Below are 24,830 nucleotides of genomic sequence, written 5' to 3'. Positions count from 1 at the left end.
AATAGTTCCAGGTTAGATTTGATCTCAAAACAATGCATTTATCCAGTGTTGAAGTGGATTCGGTAAGCATCTCGTTAAGCTACTTCCCTGTAGTCAATGCAATTCTAACCGGGAACCGGGATGCTGCTGCTCTGCCTTTACTATTCACTCATATGGAAGAAATGGTTTGGCATACGATCATCAGTAGTACCCTCAACTGTAGTAACCTGGAAACGGTGGACTTCAAGATGCTGAGAGGTGTGTCAGGAAAATTAGAAGATTACAGCTCTTGGACTTCAGGAGAAAGGCTTTGTTTTACTTGAAGAGCTGGTAGCCAGGATCCCCAGGGAAGCAGCTCTGGGAGCTGGCAGCAGCTCTTTAAGGACAACTCCCTCCAATCATAAAAACAGCCCCGCCCCGATCCCGTGGACACTCAGGACAAACTCCTCCCTCCCAAGGGATGCTCCTGTCCCGCACCCATCGCTCAGCGGGTGGGGGAGGCCCCGCCCCGGACGGGCCCCGCCGGAAGGAGCGCCCTGCGCAGGCCCGGCTGCACGTGGCGGGACAGAGCCATGGCGGAGCGGCTGGATCGGAAGCAGGTACCGAGGGGACAGGGCGGCAGGGCCGGGATGGGCCGGGGCCGGGACCGGTCGGGTCGGGTCTTAACGCCGGCTGTGTCGCGGTCGTGCTTTGCAGGTGAAGAAGGCGGTGGAGGCCCTGCTGGCTTTCGCCAGGAGCAAGGAGAAGAGAAAGGCGCTGCTCGGCGAGAACGAGAACGTTCACCTCCTGGTGACGGTCTGGAAAATCCCGCGCGTGGCACAGATCATTAAAATGTAAGAAATTCACCCTCGGCCGCGTAGTTATAGGGGTTCTGGAATACTCTGGCCTGGAAAAGAGCATTTTGTCCTGTCCGCCACCGTCCTGTGGGCCCGTCCCCCTCGGTGCGGTGAGCGGGAGCTGCCGGGTCAGCCCGGGGCTGTGCCCGCCTCCTGCGCACGGAGAAGACTCTGGGTCTGGGGGCTGCCGGTTACAGGGTGGGTGCCTTTAAATCCTTACGTTCAGGAAAATAAATGAATCACCAAATCATTAGGAAGACCCACTCGTCTTTTTGTGGTACCCAAAAGCCCTAAATTGTGAATTTTCTTTTTTAAAATGTAGCTGTACTGTATTAGGAAGGATACAACTATGTACCTGGGCCCCAGCAAAGACTTGTCTGATGACTGGATGCAGCCATGGGGTGAAGAGAGGAGAATGGGTGCTTCTCCCTGGACGTGTGTGCATCTTTTACAGTTTTGTGTGCTTTAAAGCATTTGGGTTCCACCAAGGACATTCAGCAGTTAATATAGACCAGAACCTAGATCCATAGCTTCTCCACAGTACGTGTTAAAAAGTAGTGATTTTGCAGACGGTGTAGACTTAATTTTGGGAGAAAAATTATTTTCACCTGTAAGACATTCTCTGCCCATCTGCTGTTCCTGTTGCAGACCACTGCCCCATAGCATTCGACCAGAAACAGCCGAGGTTTGCCTGTTCACAAAGGATGAACCAAATTTATCTGCAGAACAGACTGAAAAGCTGTACAAGAAACTTTTAATCCAGAATGGGATCAAAAGTGTTAGCCAGGTAAGAGATGCATGATGGTGTAGTACAGTCCTGTCCTTTCCTTCCTCTTGTACCAATGAAAAGGGAAAGCAGTTTTTCTTTTTTGTTTTAATATTCTAAACTCAATGGTTGCGAGTTAAAGAACTGTAGTAAGATTTTTCTGTCTAGTCAAACAGGTTTTTTCTACATTTCAAAAAGTATTGTATTCTTTTCCACTTTGTTGTCTTTGGCATTGTAAAATAATGCACTGTGATAGACTCATCACTTACGCAAGTTAATTCTGTGCAGTTCTAAGAAGCATTCTGGTGGGCTAAATGTTACTTGCATTGCAGATCATCCCATACAAAACTCTCAAAAAGGAGTATAAGCTGTTTGAAGCAAAGCGTCGTCTTCTGAACAGATTTGATCTCTTCCTGTCCGATGACCGAATTAGAAGGCTCTTGCCCTCACATCTAGGAAAACACTTTTATGAAAGGAAAAAGTAGGTATTTAAATACTGTCTATCCATTTTGTGTGATCTTTTTTAGAGTCAGATCCTTTCAGTTGCTTTGGTTGGTGTGTGTGGTTGGTTTTGGTTTATTTGTTTTGGAGCTTTGAAGTTTTTTGTTTTTTTTTTTTTATTCCCTTCTTTCTCTTTTTAGGATACCTTTGTCTGTAAACTTGAAAGCCAAAAATCTTGCTAAGGAACTAGAAAAATATATCCAGGGGACTACGCTCTCAGTTACCAACAAAGGGTGCTGTTAGTAAGTATGAATAGATGAATACTTCACCAGAAGGATAGTTGTACCTTAACTGGAGAAAATCTGAGTTGTTTTTATTTCATTAATATGTGAATAAAAGAGGTTAAGGATCAGCATTCCAGATCTAGGTAATTTTTAACCTTAGCCTTGATAAAGAAATCAGTACTTATACTTGAAGTTTTACTGTAAAGCTTTACTATTTGTCTGTTTTTCATTATGCCTACAGAATTTCTGGGAACTGTCACTGTCAAACATCATGTACAGTCTTGGAAAAATATTACTTTTAAATTAGAATATTTTGGAAATAGTTTTTATCTTGTCTTGTAAGACCTTTTTCATATACTGCATGTCTAAAAGGATCTAAATTGGTAATATGCTTTGTAATATAAAGCAGAAATTGCATAGGGAAATACAGAAAGGTTAACATAGGTAAGTCTGTTCTGACCCTTACTGCAAAAGACTTGTATTAGCCAGCAGTTGTGGTAGAAACTTTATAAAAGTTAAGATAATTGCCCATGAAGTAGACTTCTTTCCTTTCTGGGTATGCCCAAAAAATAACTTGAAGTATTATTTGCCTATATATATGTATATATGTGTATTACTCTTTTCTTTCAGTACAGCACGGATAGGTCACACTGGAATGAAAGCTGATGAGATATTAAATAATGTCATTGCAGCAGCTGAGGTGATTGCTGAGAAGTTACCCAAGGTACTGCTGATAGATTGCTTTAAAACCAAGTTAGTTCATAACTCAGCCTAGTTATTTTTACATAATATACTGTTCTTCTTTTTGCAGAATTGGAAAAATGTAAAAATTCTTCACCTCAAAACACTTAAATCAGCTGCACTTCCAATTTTCACTGCAAATATCTCCAACTTGGATGAGCTTGATAGCCAGCCATCTCTCAAAAAAAAGGAAGTCAAGGTAAAAAAAAAAACTTCTTCAGATTTTCCATAAAACCTATTGAAACAACCAGTTCTTTGGCTTCTTTCTGTGCACTATAGTGTGTGTTGAGTTTATAAACATTTTAGCATTTGATCCCTTGCATTTATGGCTACGAATGGCTCCTGATTCTGAGCATGTCAGATATTAAGTAATAGTAATGAAATCATGGAAACTCCCTTGCAGCAAGGAATTGAAAATAAGTTATTTAAGTGTTTCTAGGCCTAAACTGTAAGGAGATGGAATTCATTCCAAGTACCTTAGTTTGCACTGTTTATTAATATTTGCCATTTAAAAATACACATGCGTTCAGACTATGCATCCATTACTTGATGGCTAATCAGGGGCATCTCAGTAATTCACAAGCTATTATATTTCATATATTTGTATATATGAGGGGGGGCCCTTGCCTACTTTCTAGTCAAGGTCTAGACCAGTCAAGGTCTACTGAATTGCAGTATTTAAATTAATGTTGCTAGACCATCTCATGTGACATGTACTTCCAATTAATTCTAGAAGGTGAAGAATAAGAAACCTAAGAAGGCAGGTAAAAAACTGAAGTCAAGTCAAGTCACTTTGACAACTGAAAATAATACTGCTGCTACCCAGAAGCTTGCAATAAAAGAAAAAGTAGTAGAAGTCAATGAACCAGGTGATCATGATGATGACGAAGAAATTCCCCAACTAGTGCCTATGCAAACAACTGACTTAACTGAGCAGAAGGTAATTGTTTAGTAATATTGAGAAACTCACTTTTCTGTTAAAACTAAAGATTTTGAGCTGTTTAGGTTGCTCATTGCTCCTTAGGGAACAGTGTGTTAATACACTTGATGGGAACTGGATTTTTTGTGAATATATCATGAAAGCAAGAGTTGAGTGTATGCAGGATGGATGCCTTGGGGAGGTAGCTTTTTTGTTTGTTTGTTTGCTTGTTTTGAGTTGGGGAGGGTATTTTTGTTTTTTAGTTATTTCCTCTTAAAGACAAATACAGCCAGTGGCTATTGCCATTTTATATATTTTTCTGAAAAACAGCAATTCTATCTAAGTTGAATAAAAATCCTGAAGTTAGAAGAAAGGGAGTGCAAAACTTGAGGAAAACCAAATAATATTCTCTAGGATATTAATATACAACTTTAGTTCTCAGTTTATGTGATTCTTAGCAGGTTGCATGAAATACCATATAGCTGTATTGTTGCCAGTATGGGAGATGATGTAGATAATGCAGTTAACATGTCTGCAAAACAACCAGAGCAATAATACTTATATTTAGCAAATTCCTAGGAAAGGCATTAGGATGAATAAAACAATAACAAATATAAATTCAGCCTAGCTATACTGCATTTGTGATTGGAGCACATCTTTAAACTCTTAATGATACACCTTTTCAGGGATTCCTAAACTAAAGCTACTTCATGTAGGCCCACAAAAAAGAAAAAAAAAAAATTTGCTTCAAGCTACTCTCATGCAACAGGTCAAAATTGGCTCACTTGACCTGATTGCCAGAGACCTGGTATAGATACAGATGGAGACAGCTGTTTTGATGACAGCACCTTCTTTCATGAGGGTCATTTGTAATATGTTATAAACTCTAGAGAATACTAGGCCTAGTGCACAAGGAGGAGTGCAGTAAGTTTGTCTGGACTTCAAAATAGAGCTGATCTCTATCTTTTGAGCCTGGAAGTGAGGCAGGAGGACTGTGATTTAAAGCTCTGCCAGCAGAGGTCAGTGACTCGGTTAGCCAAGAGGATGCTTGCAGCTATTAAATCTATTCACTTTTTTTCTTGTTTATTTTCATTAGGTCTGTGTTATCCTCTTTTCACACTGAAATGTGAACAAATTATTTGGGCCTGAAAGCATTTATAGTGTTTTTCATTTATCCTTCTTGAAATTCAGTAAAGACGTTTCTTAAGTGGAAGGGTAATTTTTTGTGTCTTAAATACAGAAAACAGCACCAACTCCAGAAGAAGGCAACAACCTGGGAAAGAAAACTAAAACACCCCTTGGTAAGAGAAAGAAACAACCTCTGGCTCTGGAGACTCCAAAACCAAAACATAAAGTTACAGAAGAGCAGGCAAGCTTGCAGACACCAAGAAACCAGAAACAAACCAAGCAGCTCAGTGTGCCAAAGGAAGCAATAAAAGAGAAAGAGATGAAAAAGGCTCCCAAAAAGCCTGAAGCAAAGTCTTTCTCAACACCCAGAGCTGGCAAATCAATACAGTCAGCTAAGAAGTCTTCAAAAACACCGGAGCAAACACCCAAGAAAGTGCTCAGGCCACGGTCAGCATGAATGTTGTCTGTTGTAACATGCTTTATATAGTCATTCAGTGGTATCTTTTTAGTAAAAATTATACTGATGAAGTAAAATACTATAAGAAAATCTAATCTCTGGAGCCTTTTTCACCTTAACCTGAAATGATTGATTTGTGTTTTCTTCTGAGAGGCTGGAACAAATAAAGTCATGACTGGCTCATTGGCTCTGTTTCTTACATTTTATCTTTTCCTGGCCCAAACTAAAAGCACTCCACTTCCCAAGTGTCAAAGGGCAGGGAGGGGATGATTCCAAAACAAACAAACAAATAAAACCCTGAGAAACAACTGTGTAAGTGGGAACTGTGTAAGGGCAACAAAGAACAAAAGCACAGACAAATGCATTTTATCACTGTATGCTACATCCATACTAACAAAAAGATTTGATCTTGACCAAAAACAACCATCAGTTTTTAGTTTGGGCTGCAAAATATTCTTGCCTCTTTTCTGGAAAAGTGTTGGTTTGGGGTTTTTTATCCATGTTAAATTTTATCTTACTATCCATGTTAAATTTTAATTCAATTTAATTTGTAGATATACAGAAAATAATGAAATTAAAATCACAAGTTTTGTATGAGTAATTGACAGTGACTTGTAGTAGCTTGTAAGTGCTGGAACACACATCCTTCACATTGAAAATATTAACAAGTACAGTAGTAGGATATTAATAAGCCAGTATAAAACCATAGGTTTTTTTTTACTGCAGCTAGGTTCAAATTTTAAAATTCAAAAGATACTTTAAAATAATCACAAATAGTTATTTTAACTTAAGAGACTTTCACCTTGTGATTTCCTAAGAATATATTTTGGGGAATAGTTTCAGTAACACAAGTAATCACTGGGGGAATTACTTCACCTAATCTTGATTCTCACTGTTCATCAGGAGCAATGACTGTGAACCCTGTGCTATGATAGGAATAGAGTCTGTAGTTATAGTAAACAAAGAGCACTCATTCTTATTGGAGGAACAGTCAGCCTTTAAAGCATCATTTTTGGCACACTGATCTTCCACCAATATGCGGAAGCTTCACGTGCTAACAATTCTCTTAGATCTGAGTTTGCATTGACTTGACATTTCCAGCCACAGGAACCGTGTGGCTTACCCATCACTAAACAAACTGTTAGATTATGTGAGAGTATGCACCTGACAGCTCACAGACAAACATAGCTCTTGGGCTTTGGGACTTGGGAATGTTAAAAGACACATATCGGGTCATTAACTGAAGAGTGAACCAAGTATCTTGCTTTTTACATGACTGTTTAATCTCCTGGGTTTTTCATCTTGCCTTCACAACCACTTTCCTGCTTGTTAACCTGAAGTAGTATTCTAAGTACTCTTTAAGCCATACTCAAGCATGCAGTTAAAGTAGTCTATATTTACAGGCACATATTGTAACTGTCCCACAGATCTCTGCTGCCTGACAACAGCTGCCTCCTCTTGCAAGCACAAACGTCTACAGAATCTGCCTTCATCTCCAGATCCCCTATTCTGGAGTGCCCCCCTTCTAGGCTGTCTGACCAAACTAAGGCAAAGTCCTTGCCCCCTTCAAAAGGTAACACGGCTTTAACTAGAGGAGTTACACTGCTCCAGCTGTGCCTGCCTCAGCTCACCTGCACAAGAAAATGGCGGCAGCCACCACCTCTAACCTTCAAGGGTTGCCTCGACTCCCGAATGCTGACAAGGCCAATCTTCAATACCTGCTCAGGCTCTTATGAAGTGGAGCAATGCCTCGAAGCAAAGCCAAACTGCTTCAGGGAGAGGCCAGCAGTAGGAACTGGCCCTCAGCAAACACTCCGGACGACTTACGATGAGAGAGAGGAGAAAAATCCACGCCATACCCGCGGTACCTGAACTCCTCAGAAGCGCTCTGAGGGGAGCGGCCCTCCCGCCTTTTACCTCAGCGGCCGCGAGGGCGTGGCCCAGCGCAGGCGCAGGGGCGTGGCACGGGCGCTCCCTCAGGTGCGGCGGCACCGCCCTCCTCCCGCTCCCGCCTTCTCCTCAGGTGCGGGCGGCCCGAGGCGGCGGAGCTGGAGCTGCCGCCGCTCCCCCGCCATGGCGGCCCCAGGCGGGCTGGGCCGCTGCGTGGCCGCCTTCTGGCTGGCGCTGGCCTTCGACGCGCTGGGCTTGGCCGTGCTGCTGGCCGGTGTGTTCGCAGACGTGTTCTTCTCCGACCTGCTCATCTACGCGGGCGGTATCGGCATCTTCCTCAGCCTCATCTGGTGGGTGTTCTGGTACGCGGGCAACTTGGAGGTTCCGCTGGAGGAGCTGCGGGACGACGTGGGGCTGCCGCCGCCCAAGGGTCGTGGGGACAGCTTGCTGCGGGGGTTGGTGCACGGCCTCAGCCTCCGCTTCTCCTCCGCCTTTTCTTCCGCGCCGCGATCCCGCGCTGCGGCTGCCGACCTGGAGCTGCAATGTCCCGGGGGCCCGCGGGGCCGCCCCGCCGAGTCCGGCAGGTGAGAGCCGGGGCGGGGGGAGGTCAGTCCCGGGGAGCGTCAGCGAGCGGAGCCGGGCCGGCAGTGTAGGAGAAGGTTCGAGCGGGGGAAACCTTAAATTTGTCTAAAAGCTGGGGAAACGCTCTTTTAATTGAGCCCTGATGCTCAATTAAAAACTTGTTACGTTAAACCACTTACACCAAACACCTTTTTAATAAGTAAAAATCGTTGGAAATCTTTCGCAACTCTGGCGATAATAAAAATCCGGTGAGAGAAATGGCCCGAGAGTGATCAGGCAGTGCAGGTACTTCCTGCAGGCACCCAGGAGGGGAAAAGGCCGACGGGAGGGAAGGTTGCAGAGAGCTCTGCAAGAGCCGTCGGGTTGCAAGCACAGAAGCTCCTCTGGTCCTGACCTGATCCCGGCGGTGACTCCGAAAGTCAGTCAGAAGCAGGAGGTAATGCGTTAGCCATTAAACACTACCCACACGAGCTCTTGGAACCAAAAAAGTGAAATGCTGACTTCTGGTTACTTTAGGAACAGGCTTGTAGCTATTAGTATGAAGCTCATAGATGCAATTAGTAGTTTAACTACTTGTCTTGAACCTCAGTCATCTGAAAGAGATGTGCTGCTATCCAGTGTGCAAGTGTTTGTGTGCAACTTTGAGGCATTGTTGAAGATCATCAAGCCTTTAAAAATACCCCTAGTGTGTTGATTACTATGTCATGTTTATTTAAGAAATAAAACACACATAATGTCTTTAAAATGGGGGGATGTCGAGCTTTCACTTGATTATGTAAAAATCCTTTTCTGAGGAAAATGTAAAAACTGTTTTCCATGGAGTGCCTGAACTGCGTAAGGATTCTGAACAAACTCATGGTCTGTCTCACTGTTTACAAGGTCAGCTTTTCTGCTTCTCCTTTAAACTAAATCTTATTGCTACTCTTGATTTCAACATGAACTTTTTTGTAAGCCACCTGTCATGAAAGCCATAGAATTTTCTTGAGAGGAAATTCTGACAGTAGGGAGATAGACTGTAGATAAGTGTTGCCTAATAGAAAACTTCTAGGAGGCAGGCAACAATAGCAGCAATTAAACTTTAGGTTTGTTGCAGACATGTAGTTCATTATTAACAATATCTGCAACTAGTGGCTGGTGAAAACGAGACATTCTATTTTTATATTTTTTTTTCTGAAATGGGCATGGTTGACAGATTGAGGTATGTATTTGCAGGGGAGAAATTACATTTGTAAATTACTTTCTAATCTAAAGATTATGGCAACTACAGGTACTGAGTTCAGTAGGTAATAAACTCTGTAGGTGGTCATACTTTCAATATGCAATGGATGCAGATTTTGGTGTAATGAACTTCTAGTAGTGAAAATTATCCATATTTTTTATATTCTTCAACTTCTAATGCTACAGTAAATGAACTTCAGTACAATTGCATTAGTAATTGTAATTCCATAGGAATCAAAACAGCGAGAGTGTCTAAAAGTTACACCTTGTAACAAACACAATTATTTGTACTTTCAAGGTAAAATAAAGGATAACCTTACATCTCCAAAGATAATTTAGGGTTATCTTTAAGTAAATTAATCTGGAGTACTTTATATCTTCTCATAAACAAGTGTCTGAATCAGATTATCCTGTACTGATAGACCAAAACCTTTCTCTCTCTGTAGAAACTTGTGAGCTTAACCAAACAGGTTAAACATGTTTGGCCAGATATTGTCAGGACAGAGGTGGGAAAAAGCCACCAGCAGCACCACCAAAAAAATTTACTGTTTTTTTTTTTTTTTTTTGTAAACTGTTGCCTTAATAAAGAGGTTTCTTCGTTACAGAAACTACTTACACATTTTTCTCATAAAATTAATAATAATTAGATTAGGATCTTTGAGCCTTAAAGTATGCAGAATATGAAATATTCTGGAGGTCCATACAGTCATAAGTGGTATGGAAAGATACACAGGGAATGGATTCCTGAAAGCAGGAACCAATGAGTTATCAAGTGCTATGGAACTGAAGTGCAGGATTGTTTGGTATGGGACAGTGCAACAGATAAAAATGTACTGATACAAAAAACAGAGGGAAAACCAGGAGAAGTGCCAAGGTAAAATCTGTGGCTCAGGGAGACCTGGAGCAGTAAGTGGCAGCTAATAAGTGGCAGAGAAAATATCCTGAGGTGTTGGGTACATGCTGTGCTCTTACACCCTTAGAAACATCTACACTTGGTCACCATTGGAGATGGGCTGTTGGCTTGATGAATCTTCTTTTTGTGTCTCAACTGGCTGTTAAACATGAGTAAAAATACTTTTAAGACTGACTTCAAATAGCACTTTGGAGTTTTATATGGCTATTTGTTCCAAGACTATTTTGGAGTAACCTTTTCTCAATGTATTTCTTTCAGGATCTGTTGAAGACACCATTGTGGAAGTTACTGACTCTAAAAGTGGAGGAAGTGCTGCAAATTGTGGGAAAATTCCCTATTCAATGCAATAGGATTCTCTCACTATGGAATAATCTCTGCAACCACCATGGACTCTATACAATGGACACATATAGCCATATCTCTGCCAAACACACTTATTTCAGTGTTGGACTGGATAGTTTTTGTGGGTTGTTTTTTTTACCCATTTCAATACATAAATTAGAACTCTTAAGAAATGAGAACTAGAAAGGAAAAAAAAAAACCTGATTAACAGAAAAATCACTGCAGCATGTAATATAGATGTTTAATTATATTTGTAATAATCTGGGAATGTTTGGGTAAAAAGCTCTTGCACAATGAAAAGCTCTTGCACTGTTTTACAGAAGTCTGGAAGTTAAACTTTCTGTGATTTTTTTTTTTTTTTTTTTTTTATGATGCCAGTGCAATACTTTTATTTGTAAGGGTGCTTTTAGAACACTTACGTTAAGCTATTGATGCAAACTTACAAATGTAGTAGGACTTGTTTATAGTGTAAATATACAATTTACAGTTGCTCTTGAAAAGTTTAATTGCTATTTTTTAATTACTTGAAATCTGAGATTTTATAAGTAGACAAGTAAAAATAACGATGTTGTTATAACAGTACTTTTTTCATAGTTGCAAATAATATAATATGATGATACTAGGAGGCATTTTTAGTCCAGTGATGTTGGGAATTATTTTCCTATGCTGAAGCATTTGGTGAGCAAGGGAGGGCCATCACCAATAAACCCTCCCTGTTGATTAACAAATACTTTGATGCTTTTTAAAATTAACAAATGTACATCTAGATGGAACTGAGAAGGAGCACATAGGAAAAAATTATATTAAAGTGAATTATACTTAACATTCTTGTGTGGATAAATTCCTCATGAGTTCCTCTGTTTTTCAACCAACACAGAGTTTGAGGCCACCATCAGCAAATACGGGTAGGTCATAGAATTCTAAAGTGTGATCTGCTCGCCCTGGCTCTGGTTCTGCTCGCCCTGTCCGTCCCCACGATGGAATTCTGCTTCCCTAGGACGCGCTAGACTCCAACGGGAACTCCGGCACCCCCCGCCTGTACGAAGGGGCTGTCTGCCGGTACCGGGCTCTCGTTACCCTTAGGTGTCAATGTTGGAACCGAAGCGGTGCCGCCGGTACCGGGCAGAAACCTCGCGGTTCCTCGCGGCTCCCTCGGTCCGCCCGCACCACCGACAGCAGGGCTAGAGCAACCCTAGCCTTTCCAGCCGGCTCCTCTCTATGGTGCGAGGGGCGGGGCCGTGCCCGTTTCCGGCGGGGCGGGCGCTCTTTCCGCCGGGGTGCGGACATGTGGCGGCACGGGACGGCGGAGCGCGGGAGGCGCGGTGCGCGACGACGCCTGCCCCGCTAGCGGGGTGCGCGCTGCCGCCACCGCAAGGCACGGAAGGGATCGGGGCGGGATGGGGGAGGGCAGCACCGAGGGGACCCCTGCCCGTCCCCGTTCCCTGAGGCCCGCGGGTGCTCACGCCGCTTCGCTTTCCCACAGGCCCGAGGCCGTGACCATGTTGGGGGGGGACGAGTTCATCAGCTCCCCGCCCAGGAAGACGGTGCGGTTCGGGGGGACCCTGATGGACATCTTGCTCAAGTACCAAAAGGTGACTGCGGCTCCGGTCAGGCGCCCCTCGGGGGGCTCCCGGTCCTCCCGCCCCGGCGGTTCCCGGGGGTAGTTCCGCTGGGAAGCCGCGTGTCAGTGTCTGAAGGCTCAGGGAGGAAAGCGGAGTGCGGTCGGGTCGTGCCAGGCGGGGCTGCTGTGCAAGGGAACAGATTCCCTGTGAGTCAGCCCGAGTGACGTCCCGCAGCGCCAGAGGGTGCAGAGGGATCCCGGCTGTGTCAGCAGCGACAGCGGCTAAAAATGACCGAGAAGCTTCAGGTGTCTGGCAGGGACTGCGCTCTCCTACGTTCGGCCTTCCTTGAGCTTTCTTGCTTGCCTGGGTTCTTCATAAAGAACTGTTGGGATGCATTGATGATAATGTATTTTTCTGCTGGAAAAAAATACCAGCATTATTTCTTTCTTTTTCTTTCACCTCCTAGGGTGAGACCACAGATTTTGAGTTGTTAAAGCATCAGCTGTCAGACCCAGACATCAAGGTAAGAGTCTTGGTACTAAAGGGGTCTGATTTAAAGTTTGGATGAGTAATCATCAGATGGGTCTTTTGGTGCTTACTCAAATCCTTTGCTTTAAGCATTTAACTGAAGCTATCAGTATCAAAACTGAATTTTAAAAAAGCAATTGTATGTTTTTACACGTGTTTCTTATACGCTGTGTCTTAATGATATATGGTGCTTTGGCCTTTTTGCTCTACAGTGAGAAACTCTGCTTTGTGATGGGGTCTTTCTTTGTTCCAGATAAGAGTCAGTAACTCAACAGATTACTTCTGTAGATCAAACCACATTTTCTGACTTTCATAGCCTTTAAGTTGCATGAATTTTTACCTTTTCCTGCACTCACAAAAAGCTTGCTTGATTAAGCAGTACATATGCATTTAGTAGTTGATACTCAAGTATGTCATTGCTCTTCTGTAGAGCTGTGAGTACTTGCTGCATTTGCTGTCTTTCCTTTTTTTTTTTTTCCCTCTTAATTTAGCCACAAAGCTGTGAACAGAATGCTTTATTAAGGACCTTCTTTTTTTGAAGCGGACATTTGTAAAATATTTTTATTGTAGTAGGATTTTTGAGTGCCCAGGCAAAATCAGTGTAAAATTTTCCATGTAGATTTCCTACTGTTTCAGTATCTTTCATGTGATCCGGGGGCTGGAGAAAGAAATTCCATGTATGTTATTATGAAAATAATTTTGGTGTACAATTAATACTTTCTATTTTGAGGGTTTTTGGTATTTTCTAGTAACAGGCAATACTGTTTATTGGAGTAGTTACCTATTTTTTCTGCTTTTTTTAAGGATGCCCAGATCATTAATTGGCTGCATGAATTTCGATCTGCTGTTGTGTATTTGACCAAAGAGCTTGAACAACTGGTCAGCATTTTGCTGGTAAATATAAGTTTGTTCTATGGGAAGATGAAGAGTTTAGTACTCAAAACATCCTTTTTTTGATATCTGGATCTTTGCTTTCTTTCAGAGGCTGCCGTGGTTGAGAAGAAGCCGAGAGGTAGTGGAAGAATATCTGGGTTTTCTTGGCAATTTAGTGTCAGCACAAACTGTCCACCTCAGGCCGTGCCTCCGGATGATTGTGTCCCAGTTTGTCCCCCGTGAGTTACTTTCTTCTTTTTTGTTTGATTGTCAAAACTTCTTTCCTAAGTAAATGATGTATACATATAATGAGTAACAATTAATCACTTGGTTTGTTTGGTTTCTTGTTGATTACTTTTTTAACTTGAAGGGCTGAATTGTGACACAGTTTTCTGTACCTAGGTTTTAGAAGGCAAGTTCTAGTGGCTAATACAGACCTCATTTATGAAGATGTCCTAGAAAAGAACAAAGTTTATAATGTAGTGACCAAATACTGAAAGCTGCAGTGAGGACCATGTCAGATGATCTCAAGAACCTCTTGGTTCTTTGAGTGAAACAGTACTTTTGATCAGTTTCTGCTTATTGTAGAAAGTCTTTTGGATAATCTTGGTACTTTAGTCCTGATGAAAAGCCTGTTGTCCATTGTGCTTGATTTGATACTGAAACTGCTGCTACCTGTAATATTTGAACAGTTTTGGTGTAACTGTTTTTTTAGCTCGAGTAACCATCAGAGAAGATGATGTGGATATTTCTGATTCTGATGATGATGATGAAAGTGAGTTTAAAAAAAGCATGGCTTATTTATGCTGCTGTTAATACCTTTGCTAAAAAAGCATACAGTGCATGTTGCTCCTTTTTTATGAAATTAATTTAGCTCAGTTAACAGAAGAAACAGTACATCCTTAAATTCCCACATGAAGGACTATCCTGTACTCAAATCAGTCATGTGGTGACCCACCTCATTTCCAAATACTCCTGCTGGTGCAGCATCTGTGGGAATAAGACTGAATGCATAGGAGAACTTCCCAGATCTAGATTGTCTCGAATCCAAAGAAAAGTTAGTTTTCCATTTGATTTATCTCAATAAAACTAGGTTGTTAGGAGGATTCTTGAGTCTTTTCTTGTTTGCTTGTGATAAGCTCAAATACAATTAATAGTTATAACAAAAATGCTGTGTAATTTGTGTCTTTATTGTTAAAGCAAACAGCTGAATGTTTCAAGAATTTAATTTTTTTTTTAATCTTGAATGCTGTAATAAATTTCTGCTTGGGACCCAGTTACTCTTTCACTGTTCACATGTAACACTTTGGATTTTAAAACTGTGTCATAGAAGCCTAAATTATCTGTTTGACTATTGTGAAAATGGGGCAAAATCTTCAGGTAGATTATATATACAGACTTGGATTTAAGGTATCTTCTGAACTGGTTTTGTTGGTTCCCAATTGAGTTTTCTGTAACTAGATGCTTAAGTATATTTTTCTCTCTCTAGACATTTCTGAAAACTTTAATACATGCCACAGAGCATTGCAAACTGTTGCAAGATATGTTCCTTCGTAAGTATATGGTCCCGTGGTTTTTTAAATGCTTTCCTTTTTAAAGCTTGTGACCTGATGTATTGTTTTCTGGTTTTTTTTGGTTTTATTTCTTTATCTTAATGGGAAGTGTAATACTTAGTTGCATTGCATGACTTTCCCTGCTACTCACTGGTGGAATGCTGTGTCCAGTCCTTAGGAAATTTCAGTAGGCATCAGCAGCTGAAAATCCTCTTAATGGTGATAGGAAGTGGGGAAAATCATGTTTATAGCAACATATTTTAAGTGTCTTTTAACAAGACCACAGTGAAATTTGCCCCTTTACTAACTGTTCTGTGGTCCTTGCAAAAACAAATTTAATACACCTAATTTCTTTAAAATAAAGTTTCTGTGTAATGAGGTTATTCCAGTCTGTCTTTATCATAGAGTGCTGCAGTGTCAGTAACTTGGGATTATTGGGATTTTTTGTTTCTTTTGTGTGTTTTTTTTAATTGTAGGACACCGCAATTTCTCATGCCAATACTTGTGGAAAACTTCCCTTTCATTAATAAATCAGAAAGGACTCTGGTAAGAACTATGAATATATTTGTTTGTTCACTTGTTTTTCATGTTTAAGTGTACTCCCTAGTACGGCAGCTGATTTGGTGGTGTTGAATGCAGATTTTTGAGTGTATTGCCTAAGATTATTGCTATTTATATATATATATAAATATATATGGTTGTGTCTGTTTAGTAGAAGGCTGTCCAGACATACTTAAGTTCCTTGTGCATAAGCATTATGCTAGTCTTTAATGACATAACTGCATATCTTTTCCACAGGATTGCTTTCTTAATCAATGCACAGGATGGACCTCTTTGACGATGAATCTCAGGGTTGTGTAGTGAGGAGACGGTAGGGTACCTGTCTCATTTGTTGTTAAAACTTAAAATTTCTTCAAGAAGAACAGGGGGGTTGATAAGAACATAGAAAGCAACTGACACTTCAGGTGAAATCCAAGTTGCCAGGAGTGTAGTGGGATGTTTTATTACGTTTTTGGTATAGTGATGATGTGGTAAAAACAAGCTGGGAACTTCTGACAGGTTAGGCTCTTATGCTCATCTTTATATTTACTTGTTCCAACTTGATATGTTGGCACTTTATTTTTCAGTAAGGCAGAGCCCTGCTCCACCAGCAAAGTTCAGTTGGAGCTGTCTGAACTCATCAAGTGCTGAAAAAAACCTGAAGTTCCTTATATACCTTGCCTGGGGTTTTTTTTCCTTTTATTTTTTTTTATTTTTATTTTTTATTCCAAGTAATTTTGAGCATCAGTTCCCTGTCTGTAAAATGAGGGGGATAATAGTTCTTATGGGGTGCTAAGAGAAGAATTTATTTATATTTTTATATATTTTTATTTGTTTATTTAATTTCATAACTGTATTTTCAGGGCAAGGTTCGAATAGAGTGTTAAAAAAAAAAGGTCCATGCATTGTTAAATATTTCCCATGTATATGTTCTTATTAAACTATCTCCATCCATTTTATATACTTAGCAAGCCAGATGGCCTGTGGAAAAATCATATGTGCTCATGTAATTAAAGGTTGTGTTATAATGCATATTCACAAAGAGACTATGATGTACTTATGTGGCACTTTACCTAGTTTTGTGTTCAAGTTCAAAAACTTGACAGTTTTTGCTGTATGAAAGTTGCAGCATTGTCTTCCTTATGTATGTGTGTATATCTGGGGGGGCACATGCAGACTCATAAAACTTGCCTGTTAAGCTGTTTCAATTATAATCAAGATGACTCTGAGGACACTTAGCTGTGGAGTTAAGATCTGTTATTATAATAACCTGAAATAAAGATGTACTCTCACTTTAAACGGTTCTACTAGATCTGGTTCTGGATGTAGTGAGAAATATGCTTGTTTAATTTTCTTCAGGAAAGTTTAGACATAAACTATGGAAATTAATAACTTACAGAATATTCTTTTATAATATTTATACTCATCCTGTCTGGCGATATCTGGAAGAATTTGCATGGAAATAGTAGATTAATAAGTTAATGGTAACACAGCTGAACAACTGTCAATGTTTGGTTTATACATTAATGTATTCTAGATTGAATATAATCTGTTTAAACTTATTTCTGGCTCTTTAAATAATAAATTAAGAAACTTGTTTATAAAAATCCTTGGCAAAAATGAGAGTTTCTGTTAATTTTATTATAGATATAAATTAATTTTGTGTTACAGGAATGTTATGTCCATAACCTGCTGCGGGTTACTGTGTACCTTCCAACTCTGAGGCTTCAAATTCTGGAGCTCATTATTGAAAAGCTGTTAAAGTTGGATGTAAGTTTGTTCTTTTGGGGAAGCTTGGTGTTAGGGTACACAGAGTAAAAAAATTAAATATATTTCAGTGTTAAGCTCAACAAAAAAAATACTTTGCAGTAGTGCTCACAAGTATAAAGTAACAAAGTTTATGGTCCATTTCTGTTCTTAAGCTGTTCCCACACCTGGGGGTGATTGTATGATGTGTACTGTTACAGCCTGCATAGAATCTCCATGCCAGAATCAAAATAACTTTTTCATGGTAATGAGTGCTGAGATGCAGAAAATGTGCCTCTCTGTAGCTGATCTGTTTTATCATCCCTTTGAAGTAAAAGGATTTGGTCTTAAATAAGGAGGGACCGCATTGGAAATTATTTATATTTTGAAGAACCTCAGCAAAGAGCTTTCTGGGGAAAGCTTGAAATCTGGAGGTGAAGTTTAAGGTGGTTTGGCTTGTACATTTGTGTATTGCATACACATCATTCCCTTTTAAAGTGTTTAATCAAGGACAAAACCTAATCTGGAAATTACTCATGTTGACATTTCTTATAGGTACATAATAAAAAAATTATTAGTTTTACAAAAATTAATTTCCTCTTTGCCACTTTAGGTTAGTACTCCACAGCAAGAGATTGAAGATGCTGAAGAAGCTGCTAATAACTCTGGGAGCGAGGAAAAATCTACAGAGGAGGGACTTTTTGACATGGTTGGCTATCTTGTTCTAGTAAAAATGGTTTTGTTAAAATTTTAACTTCTGAAGTGGCTGTGAACTGAGAAACTAGGAATATACTATTGCTTTATTAACTACACTGAAGTCAAGAAACTGTAGGAATACATTATTTTATTCTTGCTGTGGTTTTGCTTTGTTATTACTGCACTGCACACAGCTCTTGAAACCTGACAGCTGACAAATGGCTAATGTGTTCCTTTTGTATGATGACTTTATATATGTAAATACCCAGCATATATGCAGTGAATCAATTTCATTATGTAACAACACAAGCAGATATATATAAAGCTAAGTAAGGAATATGGGCTAGTTGGCTTAGTTTACAAAAAAATGGTTACACTAAACTGTGTAATAATTAGATAAGGCTTCTGTTATGAAAATAAAACAAAACAAAACATCCAACCGTACACCCCCAAAAAACCAACAAACAACTGTGGCATATCACTGAAAAAGAAGTTGAGTTTCACTTTTCCTGTAATGGCTGTTTCTGTGATGTGTATCTATAAAATCTGCCTGCCTGCCATTTTATCTACCAGGAGGAAGATGAAGAAAGAAAAGGAAACAAAGCTGTATCTTGTAGTAGTGAGAGAATGGCCCATCCACTTGCAGAGCGACTTGATATTTTGATGACCATCCTCTTTTCCTATATTAAAGATGTTTGCCATGTAGATGGTAAGAACACGACCTGTAATCAAATTTGTTTTGCTTGCAAGTAGGAAAAATGTAAGATTTCTTGCTTTCTGCTTCAAGATACAATCCTCAGCCTTTAGCACCAGAATTCTGCCATCAGCAGGCTACAGGCTGCATTCCTCACTCTGCCCAGGGGTATTTGCAGAGGATACAAAGGTACATTTATGACTTTAAAGGTCTAGTCTTCAGCTGGAGACATTTTGATGATATAAATAGAACACTGTATCCAGATGGCTCGTCTGAATTGACACATTACTGCAAAGTGCATGTCTGCCAGTTTTATACCTGTGTGTATGTACACATACACAGATGTTCTCCACGTACACCAACAAAAAAAGCAGAGCTCCAGTCCAGAAAAGTCTTACTACAAATATTTTTTAGATGTTGGAGAAGCCTATAAGTCAGGTTGATAGTTTTTCTTTACAAATTTTTTAGTGGTCTAGAAAGTTATAAATGCCACGTTTGCAGCATAAGGGCAGGGAAAAGAGGTGGAATGGCTCATTTAATTCTGTTTTCTTTTTGTGTTTGTAGGCAAACTTGATATTAACAACACAAAGGATTTGTATCGGGATCTGGTATCAGTTTTTGACAAGCTCATTTTACCAACCCATGCTTCGTGTCATGTACAGTATTTCATGTTTTACATCTGTAGCTTTAAATTGGTGAGTAGAAGCTGTTTTTTAAATGCAGTGTCTTCAGTTATCTGTGCATCCTTAAAAATAGGTGTTTTCTGCTGTAATTCTAGTATTCCATTTGTCTGGAGATACTACATCAGGATTCATTAATATCTTTATTTTCTTTCTCTGTTACTCCTTTCTTCAAGTTTTTCTTCATGTGGTTGCTTTTTCCATGTTGTTCCTAAGCTTCAAGCAGATGGAATCTTGGCTAGTGTGAAGGACCTTGGTTAATGGACCTCTTAAAAGAATCAGTTATTCTCTTGAACCTGAGACACAGTGCTCCAGGAAGTTTATCATCCCAAAACTATCTTGAAGATACAGTTTGTGTTAGCTTCTCAAATTGGAATTGGTGTCTGCTATTTGTTCCTCCTCCTGTCTTCCCATCTCCCAAGCAAATTTCTCTTAGCTTATAAAAATAAGACTGTGCATGCTTTTTGCACAAGAGTAGCCAGGGATCTGGTTCTGCTAATGCACTCTTTCTGACAGTGGTGGATAATGAGTGTGTTGGAAATATCAGAATGGGGTGTGTTGTGATGCTTTGCTAGAAAGTCATCTCAGAGTCCAGCCTTTCGTGGGGACAGCCCATGATGGGCAAACTCAATGAGAAAATCTCTCATGATCTTACATTTTTTTTTACTGATGTGAATTGTGGCCAAAATTTCCCCAATATAACCATTTAAGGTGAAGAAATCACTATAGCTCATAGAAATTTCCCCTCTTGCTGTCTTCATTGAATGTTTCTGACCTTTTCTGCAACAGGAGATGGTGAACTTCTTTACTTTCTTACCTCTCTTGTTTTTAAACACTTCTTGTTTATCTGTTCCTGGCTTTTGTAGACTTCTGGTTCAATTTACATTTTACAACTAAATATAGAAAAAGACAACAGAAAAGAGTGCTCTTCCATCACATGTAGGAATACTTATTTACTACAGCTATAGGTAGACTTTATTTGTAGTTTGGTTGTGGAAACTGTGGAAATTGAGTATTAGAAATCTTTTAAACAATTTAATCAGTATAACAATTTATGGTTTCTGTGTTTCTTGTCTCCAGGGGTTGGCTGAGGCATTTTTAGATCATCTTTGGAAAAAACTGCGTGATCCAAACAATCCTTCAGTGATCAGGCAGACTGCTGGGACTTATATTGGCAGTTTCTTGGCAAGAGCTAAATTCATTCCAGTCGTGTAAGTTTATGATAATTGTTAAAGTTACATATGGATTTCACAGTATGCATGAACAATGTTGTTCTTCTGTTCCCACTACTTTGCCAGTTGGCCTGTATCAATAGTCATTTGTCTTTTCTACAATACTGTTTCAGTATTGTCTTGAAGTTTTCATTAAAGTTTTGCATTTACATTGCAGACTAATGATTTCTAGGATTCTTGACTTCCTGCTTAATGTTTCATTTCCAAAGAAGTGCTAAGCACAGGCAGGCTATGTTCCTTACAGGTGGTGTCCTGGATGCCCAGTATATCTCATGTTCAGAAGCAGATATTTTCATGATCTATTGAGGCATTTTATGTAGGCTCTGAGACAGGGAAGTCAAGTGTTCAAGAATTTTGATACAGATAGATAAATACACTTAACTAAGTGTAAGCAGATGGGTGAAAATGCCTTCCATATGTACACATTCTGTATTTTTATGCTGTTTAGGGTGGGCTTGGTGACTTAAATGTTGACCTTTTTTTGTTGACCATTTGATACTGGAACTACTTGCTAAATGTGGGAGATATCTCTGTACTATCTGTAGCCCAGGATTCTGATTATTTACTCTGTGTGTCACATGCAACATGAGTTCATGGATTCATCTCTTCTGGCATCTTGTGTTTTCACTGATTGGGATTTTCAGTGCTGATACATTGATTATATTCAAGGAGAACTAAATCTCCTTCATTGCAATGAGACTTTCTTAATGATACCTTTATAACCATTAAGATCACTGAATGGTTGTTTAACATCTTGTCTTGGGGTGTTACACTTTTTTTTTTTTTTTCTCCTCCATTATAGTACAGTAAAAGCATCCCTGGATCTTCTGGTGAACTGGTTGCATAAATATATTGAAAGTCAGGATACAGGAGCTAACTCTTACTGTGATGTAGCTCTCCATGGCCCATTTTATTCTACGTGTCAGGCCGTGTTCTATACACTCATTTTCCGTCATAAACAACTTTTGGATGGAAATTTAAGGAAAGGTGAGTATTGTAGGTTTAAACAGCATTGGGATTCATTTGCAGGTTTTACTGTTGATGTGTTTTGTGATGGTCAGTTTAGGCAAGTATCTGTTGTTCAGGTTGTTTTGTTCTAAATAAAATGAGATGGCTTGTACACCTGTCAAGCCACCAAGCTAAATAAAACTCTTTCCCCCCACTGCTGAAAACAGTGCCAGTAACCCCTCAACATTGATAGCTGGCCCCACTTACTGAGCATGTTTAAATTGCAGCTGTTTGAAACTCATGTGGGCTTCAGTTAACACTCTTTCTGTATAACTTGTGCCTCTGTCAGCACCTGTAATGGGTGTGTAAGTGTAGTGCCTGTGTTAGAAGGATCCCTCAGATGTGTCAGGTTACCATTACTTGAAACAGATTTTCTGCTGAACAGGCTGTGGGGTAGATCTGTACTGTAAAAGACCACCCTATGATGTACTTCTGTGGTGTCATGCAGAGTGCAGTCTGGTCAGACTGGGAATTCTTAGAAGATAAGTTCAGATTATAAGAAATATAACCCATATTTGTCAATTCCTCTTATTTTCAAGGTCTCTCATATCTGCAGAGTTTGAATTTTGAGCGCATTGTCATGTGTCAGCTGAATCCCCTGAAGATTTGCATACCCTCTGTTGTGAACTTGTTTGCTGCCATTACCAGGTACCTACTCATTTATTTCAGTTTCAGCTTGATACAGATACTTCTGTATCTGTGTATGTTTCTATTCAAAAACAGCACAGTACTTTGAACACGGGTTTTGCTAGGTGCACCAGGACAACTTGTATAACACTGCCCATATTCTAGGTTGGTAAATCTCTGGTTCAGTTTCAGTGAAATCCTACAGTACTATGAAATGGATTGGTTTGTGTTGCAGGTAATATGATTGTACTCAGAAAATAAAGTGGTGTTGAAAAATAACTTTGTATTTTAGTACCATCTGAAATTCCTGCTTTCTGTGTGCTAAAGACCCTTGTTTTTTCTCTATTACCTTTTTGAAGGAAATACCAGTTGGTGTTCTGCTACACAATAATTGAGAGGAACAACAGGCAGTTCATACCAGTTGTTCGGACGGGCACAGGGGGTGACCTCGTGCAGACGTGCACCAACCCCCTTGACAGTTTCTTCCCCTTTGATCCATACATTCTTAAAAGGTACAGTTTAAATAATCCTTTTCTGCCTTGTAGAAAATAACTAAGACTGTCAATGTTTCTGTAGTTAACTTTCTTCCCTGATCTTTAGTACTATTCATGTTGCATATTTCAACCAGAGATTATCAAAGATTTGAATTAAAAGTTACCCCAACTATGACTTGTAGCATTGAAGAAGGAACAGGACCCAGTTTCCTGGAAGGTCTAGAGAATATATTTGTTAACTTCTCTTTGGGCTTCCTTGTTGTAAATACTTCCTGAAGTGCCATAAGTATTTTGCTGGAGCTGTGGTGGTGTTGTGTTATTTTCTTGTTGTTTGTTTGGTTTAGGTATTTTTGCACCTTGGGTGTATTGCTTTTTGATTGGAGATTTCATCTTATTTAACACCTTTTTTTTATGGGTAGATTATTTGCAGCTTTGCAAAATGTCTAGCACTATGATGCTTTAATCACTTTTTAATGTTAAAGGGCAGAGTTGTGGCATTTTCTGGTTTCTAAAGAATCAATGTTGCCTCATAAGAGGAGGCCTTTCATAGACGTAGAAATTATTAAAGAAGCCATATAATATTCTAAAATTTCCAAAGAAAATCATACTTATTTGCAAGCATAGTGTAGCTGTTAAAAATGCCCAGCTAGGAATTAGGGGAGCTGACTGTATTAGAAGTCCTGAGGTGAACAATTGTAATTTGTACCCATCAGTTGAATGGCATTATTTCTTCATGGGATTTATGGGATATTATAAAGGGATTAGTTTGTAAAATCCTACAGAGGCCTATCAAAATGCCAGGTGTTCTATATTGTATTATTAAAATGAAATATATATTTTACTGAATACATGAATTCATAATGTGCTTTAATTCCTCTTTCAGATCGAAGAAGACTATTGATCCTTTTTATCAGTTTTGGGAAGAGCTGAGTGCTGAAGATCTTGAGAATCTGAAGAAACCCATTAAAAGGGTAACCAAAATGCACTTCAGCTTTTTCAAATCTCTATCAGCTTCTTCTATTTTAGGACTAATTTTTTTTTTTTTTGGTAGATAAGACTATACTAAACATTTATGAGAAACTGTAGTTGAAATTAGGAATTTTTAGGGATTGATCCCTCCTTGGTTTGAGAACACTTTTCCACTCTTATGCAGAGGAGTTATTTTAGCAGCCCAGGACCTCAGGTTATGGGCACAATATCACTGGAAAATCTACTTTACAGAAATGGTTTAGTTCCCATATATCATAATAAGAGTATGTCTTACTTCTCTTACCACTCCAGCTGGTCATGACAACTGTACTAAAGCTGGAGTCCTGAATTATGCCCTTCTAAAGCTCCTTTTTAGTCTCTTTACCTTATTGCAGGATTGTCTCTCCTATGTCAGATTCTTTCCATCCTATGATAAAATATAAAAATCCTTTATGGTATTTTAGCTTTGTTAACTGGTCACTTTGTAAACTTTCCTATAGTGTTTTAATTAGAAGATTTGATTATTACAACATTTCAGAATTTAGTTTAGAAATACAGGTTTTTTTTTTTGTCTCAGCATTCATTACTTCTGCCAGAACTTAATAGAGACCTGGAGTATCTTTCTGCTCTCACTGGTCCTTTTGAATTTATGCAGGGTGCTTCTGAAGATGAAGATGATGACTTCTTGAAAGGGGAGACCCCTCAAAATGATGGTGTGGTTGGAATTGCTCCAAATTCTTATGAATCAAATACTTTGAACATTGGCTCCCCCCTGGATTGTTACGTGCCGTATCCTCAGTGACATGGAGAATGGAAAATGGAAAGTGGAAATGTTGAGAATGGTGTGCAATTTTTTTCTCTGTAAAGAGACTGTAGCTCATCTTTGCAAACTGGCAAATGTTTAAGTAACTACATTTAAGAAAAGTCATTGTTTCTTAAGCATCAGATTTCTACAGATATGTTATGATAAAGGTATATGTTGCTAGAAAAGCCTAGAGAATAAATAGGGTGATATTTTACAGATTTCACATTGAAATGGTTTTTATGGCTTAAAAGGATTTTTTTATAGTTTTTCCTGACTTCAAAACTTTGGTTTACTGCTTTTCTCTACAAGGTTTTATATATTGGGGGT

General features: G+C 39.5%; 3 protein-coding genes and 1 long non-coding RNA gene across 5 annotated transcripts; 3 read left to right on the top strand and 1 right to left on the bottom strand.

Annotated features, from left to right (window-relative positions):
* The first annotated feature begins 455 nt into the window (after window positions 1-455).
* Window positions 456-5,734, top strand: RSL1D1 (ribosomal L1 domain containing 1). The gene is made up of 9 exons (XM_071761353.1): window positions 456-578; window positions 676-812; window positions 1,464-1,602; window positions 1,914-2,062; window positions 2,223-2,324; window positions 2,937-3,030; window positions 3,118-3,246; window positions 3,781-3,987; window positions 5,207-5,734. Exons 1-9 carry the CDS (start codon window positions 552-554, stop codon window positions 5,549-5,551), a joined length of 1,329 nt encoding a protein of 442 aa, XP_071617454.1. The 5' UTR covers window positions 456-551; the 3' UTR covers window positions 5,552-5,734.
* A 1,815-nt stretch (window positions 5,735-7,549) lies between these two features.
* On the top strand, window positions 7,550-11,224 carry LOC139804275 (transmembrane protein 238-like). Of its 2 annotated transcripts, XR_011729314.1 has the most exons (3): window positions 7,550-8,025; window positions 8,224-8,459; window positions 10,413-11,224. XR_011729314.1 is itself a non-coding variant. In XM_071761352.1 (2 exons), exons 1-2 carry the CDS (start codon window positions 7,625-7,627, stop codon window positions 10,420-10,422), a joined length of 411 nt encoding a protein of 136 aa, XP_071617453.1. In that variant the 5' UTR covers window positions 7,552-7,624; the 3' UTR covers window positions 10,423-11,224. The 2 variants fall into 2 exon arrangements, 1 of the variants encoding a protein (XP_071617453.1); XM_071761352.1 differs by lacking the exon at window positions 8,224-8,459 and having other exon boundaries at window positions 7,552-8,025.
* A 530-nt stretch (window positions 11,225-11,754) lies between these two features.
* RRN3 (RRN3 homolog, RNA polymerase I transcription factor) lies at window positions 11,755-24,726 on the top strand. The gene is made up of 18 exons (XM_071761351.1): window positions 11,755-11,871; window positions 11,980-12,088; window positions 12,525-12,581; window positions 13,391-13,480; window positions 13,569-13,698; window positions 14,175-14,234; window positions 14,949-15,012; window positions 15,489-15,558; window positions 17,224-17,322; window positions 17,912-18,007; window positions 18,568-18,703; window positions 19,253-19,383; window positions 20,449-20,579; window positions 21,403-21,587; window positions 22,148-22,256; window positions 22,595-22,747; window positions 23,613-23,700; window positions 24,354-24,726. The coding sequence occupies exons 2-18, from the start codon at window positions 11,996-11,998 to the stop codon at window positions 24,498-24,500; spliced, it is 1,839 nt and encodes a 612-aa protein (XP_071617452.1). The 5' UTR covers window positions 11,755-11,871; window positions 11,980-11,995; the 3' UTR covers window positions 24,501-24,726.
* LOC139804276 (uncharacterized) lies at window positions 13,087-24,359 on the bottom strand. The gene is made up of 2 exons (XR_011729315.1): window positions 23,994-24,359; window positions 13,087-13,743 (listed from the first exon to the last, which is right to left on the bottom strand). It is a non-coding gene; the product is annotated as an uncharacterized lncRNA (long non-coding RNA).
* Window positions 24,727-24,830: the final 104 nt, after the last annotated feature.

The sequence above is a fragment of the Heliangelus exortis genome, chromosome 17 (assembly GCF_036169615.1).
Source record: "Heliangelus exortis chromosome 17, bHelExo1.hap1, whole genome shotgun sequence".
NCBI lineage: Eukaryota > Metazoa > Chordata > Aves > Apodiformes > Trochilidae > Heliangelus > Heliangelus exortis.
Note: the sequence above shows the minus strand (reverse complement) of the source record. Positions and strands in the feature narration are given on the sequence as shown.

Bases quoted from the DNA above. Each gene is read 5' to 3' on its own strand.
- RSL1D1 (XM_071761353.1), top strand. From the start codon at position 552: ATGGCGGAGCGGCTGGATCGGAAGCAG. The intron at 579-675 runs GTACCGAGGGGA...CGTGCTTTGCAG, and splicing joins AGCGGCTGGATCGGAAGCAG to GTGAAGAAGGCGGTGGAGGC. The intron at 3,031-3,117 runs GTACTGCTGATA...TTCTTTTTGCAG, and splicing joins TTGCTGAGAAGTTACCCAAG to AATTGGAAAAATGTAAAAAT.
- LOC139804275 (XM_071761352.1), top strand. From the start codon at position 7,625: ATGGCGGCCCCAGGCGGGCTGGGCCGCTGCGTGGCCGCCTTCTGGCTG.
- RRN3 (XM_071761351.1), top strand. From the start codon at position 11,996: ATGTTGGGGGGGGACGAGTTCATCAGCTCCCCGCCCAGGAAGACGGTG. The intron at 12,582-13,390 runs GTAAGAGTCTTG...GCTTTTTTTAAG, and splicing joins TGTCAGACCCAGACATCAAG to GATGCCCAGATCATTAATTG. The intron at 13,699-14,174 runs GTGAGTTACTTT...CTGTTTTTTTAG, and splicing joins TGTGTCCCAGTTTGTCCCCC to CTCGAGTAACCATCAGAGAA.